The 13546-nt window shown below is 37.5% G+C and overlaps 1 protein-coding gene across 1 annotated transcript in view; it reads right to left on the minus strand.

Annotated features, from left to right (window-relative positions):
- Positions 1 to 3611: 3611 nt before the first annotated feature.
- Positions 3612 to 13546, minus strand: part of BIRC6 (baculoviral IAP repeat containing 6) — a 234076-nt gene continuing 224141 nt past the window's right edge. Inside the window, 4 exon segments of the mRNA XM_042449523.1 lie at positions 3612 to 4461; positions 6415 to 6549; positions 11040 to 11228; positions 13095 to 13172. Coding sequence (XP_042305457.1) covers positions 4282 to 4461; positions 6415 to 6549; positions 11040 to 11228; positions 13095 to 13172 — 582 coding nt within the window. The 3' untranslated portion in view covers positions 3612 to 4281.

Genomic DNA, 13546 nt, shown 5'->3' on the forward strand with positions numbered 1-13546 from the left:
AATAATAATAATAATAATAATAATAATAATAATAATAATAATAATAATAACAACAATAACAATAATATCCAACAGTAAAGGATGATGGGAATGCAACTAGCACCTTCTGAACCCACATCCTTGCCTACATTTTAGCTTAGATGCATTTAACATCATGCAAGGCTTGAACTGAACACTCAGAATACATTTTTTGTTTGACCTGGTTTTTACACTTCTTACTGCTAGTACCTAAAGATGTATTTCTGCAGGGACTCATTGCTTCTACCTGAATCTGTGACTCCCTGCCTGCCTATAGCCCCTCTTCCACACCTCAAATGCCTGATATGGGGGACTTGAAAACCATTTGGAGCATACAGTTGTTTGGTACGTAGTGGGCCACTGCTGGAGTGGAGGGGAAGGTCTCAGTACTGTTATCACTAAATACTAAAGAATACCAGTGGATCTTTGCTATAGTCTTATTCTTTCTAAAGCTGAGATTACATTATCTCTTTGGCTGGGAATCAACCAGTCAGAGCTTCTCTGCTAGTGGAGAGCTTCAAGAACGTACTTTTTATAGAGTATTCTCCCCTGGAATTTTGCTTCTGAGTTGTGCATTTCTATAGGATTACCTTGCATGGATTTATAACTTCATATAAAATGTCTTTACTGTGTCCTTGTTTCTACTTTAGTTGATGATTAATACAAGCAAATAAATGGGTCACACTTGCCTTCTCCTTGCAGAGATGTTTAATTCACCTTGCTCCACTGTTTACTTGAACCTTCTTCACTGGGACAATAGCACTTCATCAGCTGGTTCTGCACTTGTTCTTGTAAAGCATACAAAAGAAATAATTCTCTGGTTCAAAGTACATTGCAAGTCAAAGTTTTTCAACAAACATCTACACGGTAATCCATTTAGAACTTCCCAGTTTACACAGTATGCTAACATTTTATAAAGTACCCTGCCTTTCTTGACTGGCAATGAGAAGACAAAGCTTTGTTGTGCCTACCAATGATTTGGAAAATATAATTATTCTGTATGTACATTCTGCATCACTAATAGTTTATAGTACTATCAGTGATACCTTTATTGGCCAACTGAAATGCACAATATACTTGTTGCAAGCCTTCGAAGCTCCATGGGCTTCTTCATCAGGCAAAATGTTACAAAGCAAACAGGAGGAAAAAACAAAAACAATTGGAGATGTTAGATGCCTGCATGTGAAACTCTCCCTTTGGTCGCATGGCCAGGAGGAGGAGCCTGCCTGCAAAAGATGTCCTCCCCAGCATGCCATCTTTACTAAGGATGGAAACAATATCTAGCATCTCCAATTATTTTTTTCTCCTGTTTGGTTTGGAACATCTTGCCTGAAGAAGCCCATGGAGCTTCAAAAGCTTGCAACAAGTATATTGTGCATTTTGGTTGGCCAATAAAGGTATCACTGATGGATTTTTATTTGGATTTGTTTAATGGCCAACACAGCTACCCCTGTACGTTTATAGCACTGTCTCCTTCATATAAAGCAGTTTCTAGACTTGTGTGTGATGCCTATCAATCCCCTTGCAAAGTTTCTACATGATGCAGTATCCTGAAGCCACCTTCACACTTCAGCTCCATAGATTTTCTTGGTAGTGGTCATCAGGATTAGTCACATAATTCCAGTTCTGGAGTTCAGTCTCACTGTTGTACACTTTGCTCAGTATTAAGGATCTCACGGGACAGCAGATAGGTCTGCTTAATTAAATGGTTTGACAGCTATGCATAATAAAGACATACTGTACATTAATATCCAGACCAAGGAAAGATCCTTAAAGATTCTGCAGACTTCCACACTGATTATGTATGCAAAACTTCAGCCTAGAACTCAGTGAGTGATTCCTTATGCATAAGACATTAATGCTGAATTAAACAGAATTCAAATACATAACCATGTTAGTCAGTATGGATCAGTATGTAAAGGGATGCATCTGAGGAAGTGGACTTAAGACTATGGCCCAAAACACACTGCAGAAATAATCCAGTTTGAGACCACCATAACTGCCCTGGGAATTGTAGATTTGTAAGATATTTAGCCTTTTCTGTCAGAGAGCTCTAGAATTCCCAGGATTCTCTAGCACTGTGCCAGGGCAGTTAAAGCAGTTTCAAACTGAATGATTTCTGCAGTGTGTTTTGGATTTATGAAAGCTTATACCATCAACGTCTTTCTTTCTTTCTTTCTAAGGTGCCATAAGGTCCCTTTGCATACTGGATTAAACAGTAAAAGCACATAACCTTTAAATTTCATCTTGCTAGCTTATCTAGGACAGAACAAAAAGATAATGTTATATGTTGCATTGAAAACCAACAAATCGCACCAACTAGTGCGATTGTGAGTTACTTTTCCAAAATACAGTACAGCAGCGTATTATGTAAGGCTACACGCACCATGCCTATCAGGGCAAAGGGAAAGGAGAGTTTTCCATTCTGTCTTACTAATGAATTTCTTGACCCTAACAATTTATAGAATTGAGTGTAACACTGTGGTGGTGAACTCATGCCTTTCTTTTTCCTGTGCCCTCTGCTCAACTTGCTCCCTTGTTCTATTGCTTCATTGTTTGTTCATCGTTACCTTCCCCAATATTCTGCATCAAATCTATTTCTTTGCAGCCCTCTGTTCAAACTTGGTATTGTGTTGTGAACATGACATCACTGACTAGCCTTGATGATAGCTCTTTCTGAGAACAGTAATGCCAAAACTGTCAAAAAGATACTGTATTTTATAGACATATAAAAAAAATGTGCCACCAATTATTCTTTCTACACCTTCTTTCTCATTACATTAGTAAGACAGAGACATTGCCATTGCAGCAAGTGGCACAATGGAAAAAGCTTAATGAATAGCAGCTGCAATAAGCTTCTTGGCATGGAAAGTTAGAGGAGGATGAGTCTCTCTGCTATTACTTCCCCATGTTGACTTCTTATGTTTTGTAAAACATTTGCATTTCTGCCAAAGATAATACCATGAAATAGTACTTAATTGGCACTACCCAATTTATACTTACAGGAGGGGTACTGAGGTGGCAAGACAGTCAGCAAATGTTTCTGTGTGTCTTCTCTTATCTTCAAATATCAATGTCCTCTAATTCCATCTTTTCAAATGGTTCAAAAAGAAGTCCTTGTTAAATCTACACCAGCTATGTGCTGCCTGTTCCATCTATAAAGGGCAAAGGATCTGAGGTCTAAATGCTAACAGCTAGGCTTTGAACCTACAGCATGAGATTCAAATGAATGCAGACTATCCAGCTATTGCTTTTCTTGACTTGCCATAAAGCAAGTTTGGGAATGACCTTAGAATCAGGCGAGAAATCTCCTTCAGTTCTGCTACATGCAATATTTTGTCTGATACCAACAACTAAATACATTAAGAACTGATGTGGTGCTCTAAAAACAAAATAGATAAAATATACCACACATTGACTATTATGTACTGATAGATGTTATTCACTCATTAGCAAGTCTTTAATGACACCCAAGAGGTGTCTGAAAAATATTTAATGGAATTGTTAAAAATGGTCCCACTATTCTTGAGGACGAGTCATCCAGCTGTTAGTAAAGACCTAAGAAAGATGAATTCAGCAGTCCACATTTTGGCTGAGGTAAAACCATGTGCATTTATTTCATCTGCATTTTAGAATTAGTTAAGCATAAAATTAAATATGTTGACTGTAATAAATTCAGTCATACAAGTGCAAGTCTCCAACTATAATGAATTCATGGCAGATTATTTAAAAAAGGTACCAGTAAATCGTAAGAGGGAGCATGTCCATTTGACCTTTATTGAAGTATACAGAAGGATCTTTTTAGAAATCAAATATGAGAATGGAGATATGGCCAAACGTAAAATCTATCAAATTCAGTGAAAACTGTCTGACTTTAAATAGTAGCTGTAAGAATGACCAATATATATTCTTTGTTACAACCGCCCTCACTCTACAAGTAAAAAATAATAATAAACATTCAGTAAACATTCTTTCCTAAGGTAGCTTCCCTTATAGATCAGTGATTTATCCATTCTTGTATACATAACTTTTTAAACATACCAATCAGTGGTTCTCACAATTGGAAAATAAAAGCACAAAAAAGTTTACACTCTTGTACAGGTAAATAAAAGATCATCTTGAATTAAACTGTATAACCTGAAGGGCATAGTATAGTTTCAATTTCATTACCTATTACATAATTAGCTTCTTAGATACAAATATTGACATATTTGGCTTGTGCTTCAAAGCCTTGTGTGTCTATCAAGTCCATGTCAATGCAGCTCATAATTGGAAGTCACTTGGGAGGTCTTTACTGCTGCTCGGTTTCACTTGCTCATGCAAAAGACTGTCCTCAGCACTTGTCATGGCACTGCATTTTTCAGCTGAATCATCAGCATCTGGGTCCAGGCCTTCGGGGCACGGGAGTTTCTGAAGTTCTTCCCGCAGTTGAGCTGTGTGGCGCTGTGTATGTACAAATTCTGAGTCAGGAAAGGTTCTCTTACACAACAGTTTATGAAGCCATAGTAAGATCCTTTGGTAATAAATGCATAATCTTGCCATGATGACAAAAATGAAAACATCAGCTGTTCACAGCTATACTGAAGTACTAGTAGCAGATGTTGGACGTTTATTAAAGCTGAAATCCTATAGCCACATACCAGAAAATAAATTCCACTGAATACAGTGGGTCCCACTTTTAAGCACAGGATTGAACTATAAGAGGGTAACTATATGCAGTAGTGTTATGTACTCATACTTTTATTTAAAGTATAAATTGGATGAGTTTATTGAAAGAGTTGGATGTGAAAACAGGAATTTGTAGAGGATCATTGTGCTGAAAATGTTTGTTAAGACCTATTGGTTGTTTTAAAAAAAAAAACATCCTTTTATATGTAGTTTTTAAAATGTGTGTTTAAATTTTATTTAAGGAGTATATTCCAAACTATGCCTTGATGACTTCTGGGATGATTTATTTCAAAGACGTTTAATTTTTCTGGGTATTAACTCCCAGATTAGTTGACATAGTGGGACTGATGGTACTATAGGGCAAAAAGCAGGTGTAAATATTTTAATGGTTGTTATTTTGAAGTTGCAGTTATTTACTGCATCCTGAATATAATATAATATAATATAATATAATATAATATAATATTTATATATTTAATATAAAGTAAAATAATATTATTTTAAATATATTATCACACATACAAAAATGATGTATGGTAACTGTTACCATAAACTCTGGGACCGTACAGGTTAGAAATAATCCCCACCAAAAATTCCAGCTTTTGATGTGGGTTGGTTACTTAAAAGAATATTATACAATCTGAAACTGCTCTACAGCCTCCTGGGGAGTAACCATGCTTTTAGATGCAACTGATCGAACTCTAAACCTAACTCATCATGTATTTCAGGCTTCTTCTTCTATGGAATGCTTCATGTATGCAAGCAAGCATGTCATTGGATTTGTCACTTTTCCCATTACAAATAAACAAACATTCAGGTGGCTATTTGAAAAGATATCTGTAAAACATTGTGCTTGAAACGATATGGTTAACCTGTGATTTTATCTATTAACAGCTCTTTGGCACTCCTGACATGATGCTGCAGATATCATGCCATGCCATGTCTTAAACAATCCTATATTTGACTGTTCAGCCTACACAAAAAGATCACACATTTTTATCTGGATTGGCTTTAGTGGACAATCTTAACAGGAGAAAGGGAGTGGATTCTGAAATTTACTTTATAGGGTAACTATTAATGGGACAGGTTGAACAAATAACTAGACCAAGTCAAGATTGCTGTATTAAGGCTAATGTGTAGCTGTTGTCAAAAGCAGCAGGCCTCATGTTTCCCCCTTCTATTGCTCTGCAGTGTTGATTTGATGTCATTGCACTGAGATGCAATGAGAATGAGATGTTATTATACATCCTTGGTTCTCTGCTACTGCTGGGAAAATGCAGAGTGAGTGACACTGAATAATACGTTTCATCTTAATCACTACTGGAGGAGGGATGAGGGAGGAAACACAGAGCTTTTGGCATTAGCCACACATTGGCTCTGGCACAGAATTTTTGCTTGACACAGACAAACTCCTGCTTTCAAAATACCTGAGATCTGCAAAATTACTGATTACATCAAGATAAAAATGACTTTATATTACAAAAATGATAACAGTTTATTAGAAGAGCAGCACATGGGGCAAATGAATAAAAGGAAATAGAAAAGGCTGAGGATAAACTGTTTAATTCTACCTGAGCAAAAGCTAGTACTTTCTTCATGTGTCTGTTTGATCCAATCTTTTAAACGTCTCTTTTCATTAATTATTTTAAGATATTCCGGGATACAAGAAGCTTTTTTTTTTGGGGGGGGGGGGTCTTGAATGGAAGAAAACATGGATTGATATCTTACCTTAAGAGCTGCAGCATGATGGGACATAGTCCTGCCTACCCGTTTATCGCTGCTATACTGCTGAATATCTGCTATCCATTCCTCACACTGAGCCATGATCTCTACTCTCTTCAAGTAGAAGTGTTTATGTATAACCTGTAAGAACAAAGAACAAACTGGACATGAAACAAGGATCAAGTTGTTGATTTCTAACTAGAAGACCATTTCAGTTTACCAGAACTATGTCCCTAATGCTGCCACAGTCTTATTCTGCCGATGCATGATGGCTAGGCACAGCCTGTGTGTTCCAAAGGAGAGCTGCATCCCACTCTTATGCATAAATATTCAGAAGATAGCACTACTGAATTTAATTAGATTTACACCCAGGTAAGTGGCACAGGACTGCAGCCTTCAAGTGCAGAACTTATTTGGAAGTAATGTCCAAACATCAGGTGCAAAAAGGAAACCCATCAGGAATATCATGCTTTATCATATCATAATATGTATCTGACAAGACACCCTCATGTCCTTCTTTTATGGATAAACCATCTCAGCTGTACATGCTTGAAACAGTGCGTATAAACAGCACTAACAAATGTCCCTTCTGATACCTCTGAAGCTGTGGGGCTAAATTGCTTATTATCGGAAGTCTCTGTAAGCAGAGAATGTCTTTGACACCAAATCAAATGGGCTACATCCACATCTAATAAAAATAAGTATTTATCATCATTGGCGTATCATAACTGGAATACCAAATGAGTGATTTAAAATTACAGTTCAATCTGGGTTAAAAGCAGAATATTTTGCCAAAATCTACACACCCATCCACAATTAACAGAAACATTAATTAAAAGCAAAACAACAAGCACTTTAATAATATTGTCAAGATTTCAGAGTTATCATACAGTTCAATACTTTCCCTCACTACTGAAAGGCAAACAATGGCCTGTTACAGACTGCCAAAATAAAGCTGCTTCGGGTCTCTTTGGAGGTATGCTATTTAAATGATGCATGGGTCCTAAGAGTCCTGAGGTCGTGCCAAAGCCACACTCCATTCCTAAGCACTGGAGTGCAGCTTTGGTTCAGCTTCCGGATTCTTAGGGTGCATGCATCATTTAAATAGCATACCTCCAAAGAGACCCGAAGCAGCTTTATTTTGGCAGTCTGTAACATGCCAATGTCTTTTGACCTTTAGAAATCAAACATCTTCTGTTAGCCTAGTTATCACCCAGACTACCTCTTTTAGTACAATAGTTTTCTAACTATCTTGATACAAGTAAGTGTGACTGGTAATATGGAAGACACTTGTTCAGTATCTTCTCCACAGCAACAACAAATATTTGACAAATTTCCCCCAAATTTTACTTTTATATAATTAAAAAAATGAAGCTCTAGCTGTCTCAATTTATATCTTTTAAACTTTACAGTATTTAATTTTTAAAGTTACCTTAGGAGCATATTACATTATCTAATCTAGTCAACAAAGCATTTTTAAAGTCTCATCTAAATAACAAGGAAGGGCCTCGTAATTGTTTTGTATTTATATGCGTAGAAGCCCAATTTGTTATGAAAAAGCATTGAGAAAAGACATGAGAAGACAGATGCTAATCCCATCTCCTCCTTTAGAAAGGCTACTTTCTAAAGAGAGTCACCTTTATGCATCAAATTCACAGCACTATTTTTACAGCATTCTGAATTGTATGGAAAGTCTTAATGGATAAAGGAGATTCCCTTCACAGAAAATCACTCTTTGGCATTAAACTATATTTAACATGAAGGGAGAAGGGATCAGCACTCTTCCTCTCCTTGAATTCTTACCAACACCTTTTTATAATGGCCAAAAAAATAAAAAAATAAAAAAAAGGGGGGGGGAGAGAAAAAAAGATAAACTGAATAATCAGTTAGTTAACAAGTAAAGTTATAAATCACATTTGCAATAAAACAGATGGACATAACTTTCCAGCATAACCACCTCAGCAGTCCACATATAGCAGATCTGATCCCTTAACTATAATTTAGTAATCAGAGGCTGAACAGGAGAGTAAAGATCACTTCCACTAACAGATCAAGTCTCACAATTTGTTTTGAAAACCATGGTTGATATTAGGCAAGACAAAAGCAAAGGGATTTATGTGGGAGAGAAGAAGGGCTGCAAGCATGCAGACTTCTGTTCTAGTTCATTTCTCTTAACTGCAGTAGAATGAAAGGCAACTCTGTGTTCAGTGATTCAATGTGCTGCCAATAAGACAACCTGTTGTCTGATATGTTGAACAAGTTCTATCAAAAGGCTGCTGAATCAATTATATGGGGATATTATTGTGTGATTTCACACACCTCCACATTCTGAGAAATTAAGACAACACATACAATTTCATACCACATACAAAAGCAGCAAAGATACGATGACATAGACAAGGGAAATTGCAGCTGTGGTGCTTGAAAGACATCTATGTATGATCTATTCCTGACCCAAATGCAGACCTGCAAGGTCACTTTCAAGCTTGGCAATAAGTAAAGAAAGGGACTCTACAGATAATACAGGGGGAATAAGAGCCAAGTATGTACTTTATTAGAGTGTTTTAAGTGCTTCACAGCTTTAAGCAAAAACTAGAATTCTGGTTTGTCCTTGCAGTGCTATAAAGAGTCAAAGGCATTTTCAGTGAAATATTGAGACTCTTCATTCTACTTATAAATCAATGCTCCAGCTGCCATTGCCAGCCCCTACAATTACAAATGCCTCAGGCAATGTCTCACCTAACACAGTAACCAAAGTCTAAAAGGAGGAAATTGCAAGGGAGTGTCAATGAATAGGGCTAATTACTTCTTCAGCAAAAAGCATTACTGGCATTATTATATTGCTCACTGGCCATTAAGTGCCATCATGGTATAATGGTTTGATGACTGTACTAGACTTCCAATCCCTGCTTGGGGAAACCCACTCGATGACCTTAGGCAAGTCACTCTCTCTCAGCCTCCAAGAAAAGCAAAGAAAGCCTCCTCTGAAAAAGCTTGCCAGGAAAATCCTTGATAGGTTTGTCATAAATTCAAAATGACTTGAAGGCATACAACAACAAAGTAACTGGTATCAAGGCTTTATGTGCATTTTCAAAATCACATTTTGTTACCATCAAAGAAAAATGCTATTGTTATTCCAGTATATGAGCATAGTTATCAGGGATCGCCCTGCTTGTATGGAGGCACTTGCCTCAGGTGGCAGATTTTTGTGGGGTAGCAGAGGCAGCTTCTCCTGCAAAGTAGCTTCCCTAGCTATTCTTCTGATTAAATGCATTTGTATACATTAGGTGGGCAACTGCAGCTTTTCCATCCCTGGGACCCTCCTGAAGGTATATCGACTGTCAAAAATGAGACCTATTCACGTCTCATTTTATGTGCAATAGTTTAAAAAGCAGACAAAATATGTGAACAGGAATACTGCAATTCTGGCTCAATAATACTGCGGTCACTGCACTAATTATTCTCAGTGTCATTTATTTGTTTGCTGGGCAATGTATTGAATCCTCTACCATAAAATACCTTAATTTCTGATATGTTCCCCCTTTTAGTCAATTAAAGGAATAAAGCTATCAAATAAAGCTATCCAAAACACACTGCAAAATTATCCAGTTTGAGACAGCATTAACTGCCATGGTTCAGTGATAGGTAATCCTGGAAATTCTAGTTTATTGTGGCACCAGAGCTATCTGACAGAGAAGACTAAATGTCTCTCAAAACAAGAGTTCCCTAGCATTAAGATAGGGCAGTTAAAGCTGTCTCAAACTTAATTATTTCTGCTGTGTATTTTGGACCAAAGAAAATATATGAAAAATTTCAGAATTGTTGCTTGCTTACAATATTAGCTAATTTATAGCTGTATCAAACAATACAGTTAAGAAAAAAGATCACAGCTAGAGGACATCTTAATTAAAATGCTGAAAACAAAAGGAACTCCACATGAAATACCACTAGTTATAGAAACTTTTGTGTGTGTGTTTTGTAAATCTAATTTTCCAGAGATGTTTCACTGTGAATATCTGAACTTCCAGGGAAAATGAAAGTGGCACACTATCATTCACACCTAAAATATACTCAATAGCTTTGAAGTTTAGATCAAATGTTATCAATCATCTGCTTGTCACACAGATCTCACTTTACCCACACCAGTGTACCGTGTTTCCCCCAAAATAAGGCACTGTCTTATATTTATTTTTCCTCAAGAAGACACATTATGGGTTATTTTCAGGGGATGTCTCACTATGTCTTATTTTCCGGGTATGGCTTATATTGCGGAAATGCTTAGAAATCCTGCTACGGCTTATTTTATGGGAAAGCCACAATGCCTCAATATAGAAAACCCTCCTGTACTCCCAAATTAAGGCCTGTTGATAGCTGTGACAGATAAATGCAACCTCCAGAATCATAATTCCACTGGATACCAAATACTGAGGAATAAAAATAGAAGACAATTGCTTTTATCTCCTTCTCATGAGTTTCCCAGGGGTATCTTATTGGCCAATCTGAGAATGCACGGACCATACATGGACACAACAAATGTCCACAGCTTTAGTACATTTCCCCCCCCAGAATTCCTGTATTTAGAATGGTTAGATCACAAGCAGGTATGGCAAACTATTATAGAAAACACAAACCTCTTTAAAACATGGTGAGGGATTTCTGATTTGTTCAAGCATTGCCCACTTGACTGTTGCTTGCCGTATATTTCCATCATATTCTCTGGAACTTTGAGTACCGCTTGGGGTCCCTCTAGATCTTTCATATCCTGGTTCATTGAAATAGGGTTCTGCAACTAATATGAGGGATTGCACAGACACCAATACCTGTGGAGAAATGCAATTCAAAGAGTTTTCAATGAGTGAAAAGAAATGCACAGCCTATCATCAGGGCTTATCAGGACAATATAAGGCAGTCTCTTCTCCTAGTTTTGTCCTTTTTCAGGATGTCTTCAATAATAGTCACATGGTACACTGTCCAAACATAATGGCTTCTGGACTTGACGGAAGAGACCCCTTTTAAAGGAATGAATCTTCTTTGGGCCAGAGCAGATGGGCAGGAAAAAGTGGCTTGATCCTGGTTTTTCCAAAAGCGGGGCAAAACCCTCCTGCCCACACGGCCAACTCCAAAGACAGGCTGAATATGCAGGACCTGACCATATAGAGCAGTGTCAAGCCTCCCCACTGGATAATTCTCTTTTTGTTGCCTCTCCACCATGCATGTGCATCATTGCAAAAATACACCACCTGCAGCCTCCAAGTACCTCCAACATCCACCCAGGTGACATTCCATTGATTCTATTTTTCCCTCCAGGCTCCAAACTCAGCTTGGAGATCTTAGTTTCCTTCCAAGGACCCCTAGGTACCTACCTACATTTTCTTTCAGCACTTGAAGGAAACTCAGCCTGTCTGCCTTTGTTTTCTCTCAAAGCGCTCTTCCCCACCAGCTTTCTGGGCTTGCCTGCTGGGGTGGTCAGAGTTTCCCTTCAAGCATTCTTCTTCCTGTTTCCTTCATTTCCCCTCAGTGCTGGGAGATTTACGTCTGAGTGCTTTTCTCCCCACAACATACGCCCCTTCCTCCAGTTTCCCTTAGCCAGGCTGGAGCGCAAGGCGGCAATAGGAAAAGGACATAGGACAATGCTCTGCAACAGTAGCATCCTTCTTCTCTTCCATATCCCCTCCTCCCTCCTACCAATGTCCTGGCTGGTGGCATTTTTTTTTGGGGGGGGGGGAGCAGAATGGATGACCAATGAGTGCCCAACCAGATATTCACTTCTTTTGGAGCTATCACCCAGTGTGTCCTTGGACCCTGATACAAGCCAACAGATAAAACAGATAATCCCACAGATAAAATATTCTGCATATACCTATCATTTTGTCAAAGCACCAGCTACCAACTCATAAATATTAATATAGCATACATTCCGTTTCATTTTTTAATTATTCTATGACAATTCAAGGTATTTGTTATTCTTTTTGCAAATATTAATGGGTAACAGAATAAAGTCAGGAAAACCTACATGATTTATAAAGGTTTTGCTCTCAAGGTAATCGATAATTCATTTAAATATTTTATTTATTTATAAATTGAGAAATATAATTAGACTATTATAAGCACATTACAATTGATATAGCACCTAACTGTGGAGCAGAATTGAATATGTGAATGTTTACACAAAATAATCCTAGTGAAGCATGATTCAGTGTCAGATATTTAGTATATTGAAATTGGAAATGAATAATAGAATATGAAGCTGCAACCAGATGCTATTATATTTGTAACCTTCAAACTGGCCATCCTAAGATCAGGGGACGAATGGAAAAGAACCACACCATAGCAGTTCTCTTAACAGATGTTGAATTTTGTCATTTTAGGAATTTCCTGAACTTCATGACATTACCAAAAAAAAAAGTGTCATTTCAACAAAGTTTCCAAAGTTTACACTGAGTTGCATAAGATGGCACTCACAATTTCTCCCAACATCCAGCAATGATCTCTGAAACTGCACCAGAAATGGAGAATTACGAGGTCTGGTTGGGTACACAAAAGTTTTCCATTTGATCTACTGGTCTCAAATTTTATTGGAGAATATGATGGGCTAGAAACCAAAGGTATTGTTCAGATCAAATCTTTGCTTTTTTCTGTGTGTACTGGCACCCACTGATGTACTAAAGAAGAAAAAAGCCACATACCTGCAAAAAGCTTGATGTCTGAGGATTCCACTTCTCTTCTGGTCTTCCATGCCAGGTATTAAGTATACTTAAACAAACCTGAGGAAAAAGATTTTAACTGTGAAATATTTCAATATGTATATACACACATACGTTGTCACAATACAAACAACAACATCCTGCTAGTGGTATATATGTTGCTTCAATTGAGATTTGCACATTCAGCAATGGGCTGTGTGCAAGCTATTGTGAGCATTTCCTCAGTACAGCAGACCGGATGGAACTCAGTCAAGAGTTGTGATGTCAAAGTAAACACCATTACTCCTATCCAACTTCCAGCAAAGCAGAAATTCTCTTGTCGTCTAAAAGACAATCCGTACATGGTGGTCTATTCCCATTAATTAGCAGGTTTTGAGCAGATGAATATTCACATTAGATAGTTCGAAAGTCTTTCTGCACTGTAGCCTGAGATC

The sequence above is a fragment of the Sceloporus undulatus genome, chromosome 1 (genome assembly GCF_019175285.1).
Source record: "Sceloporus undulatus isolate JIND9_A2432 ecotype Alabama chromosome 1, SceUnd_v1.1, whole genome shotgun sequence".
NCBI lineage: Eukaryota > Metazoa > Chordata > Lepidosauria > Squamata > Phrynosomatidae > Sceloporus > Sceloporus undulatus.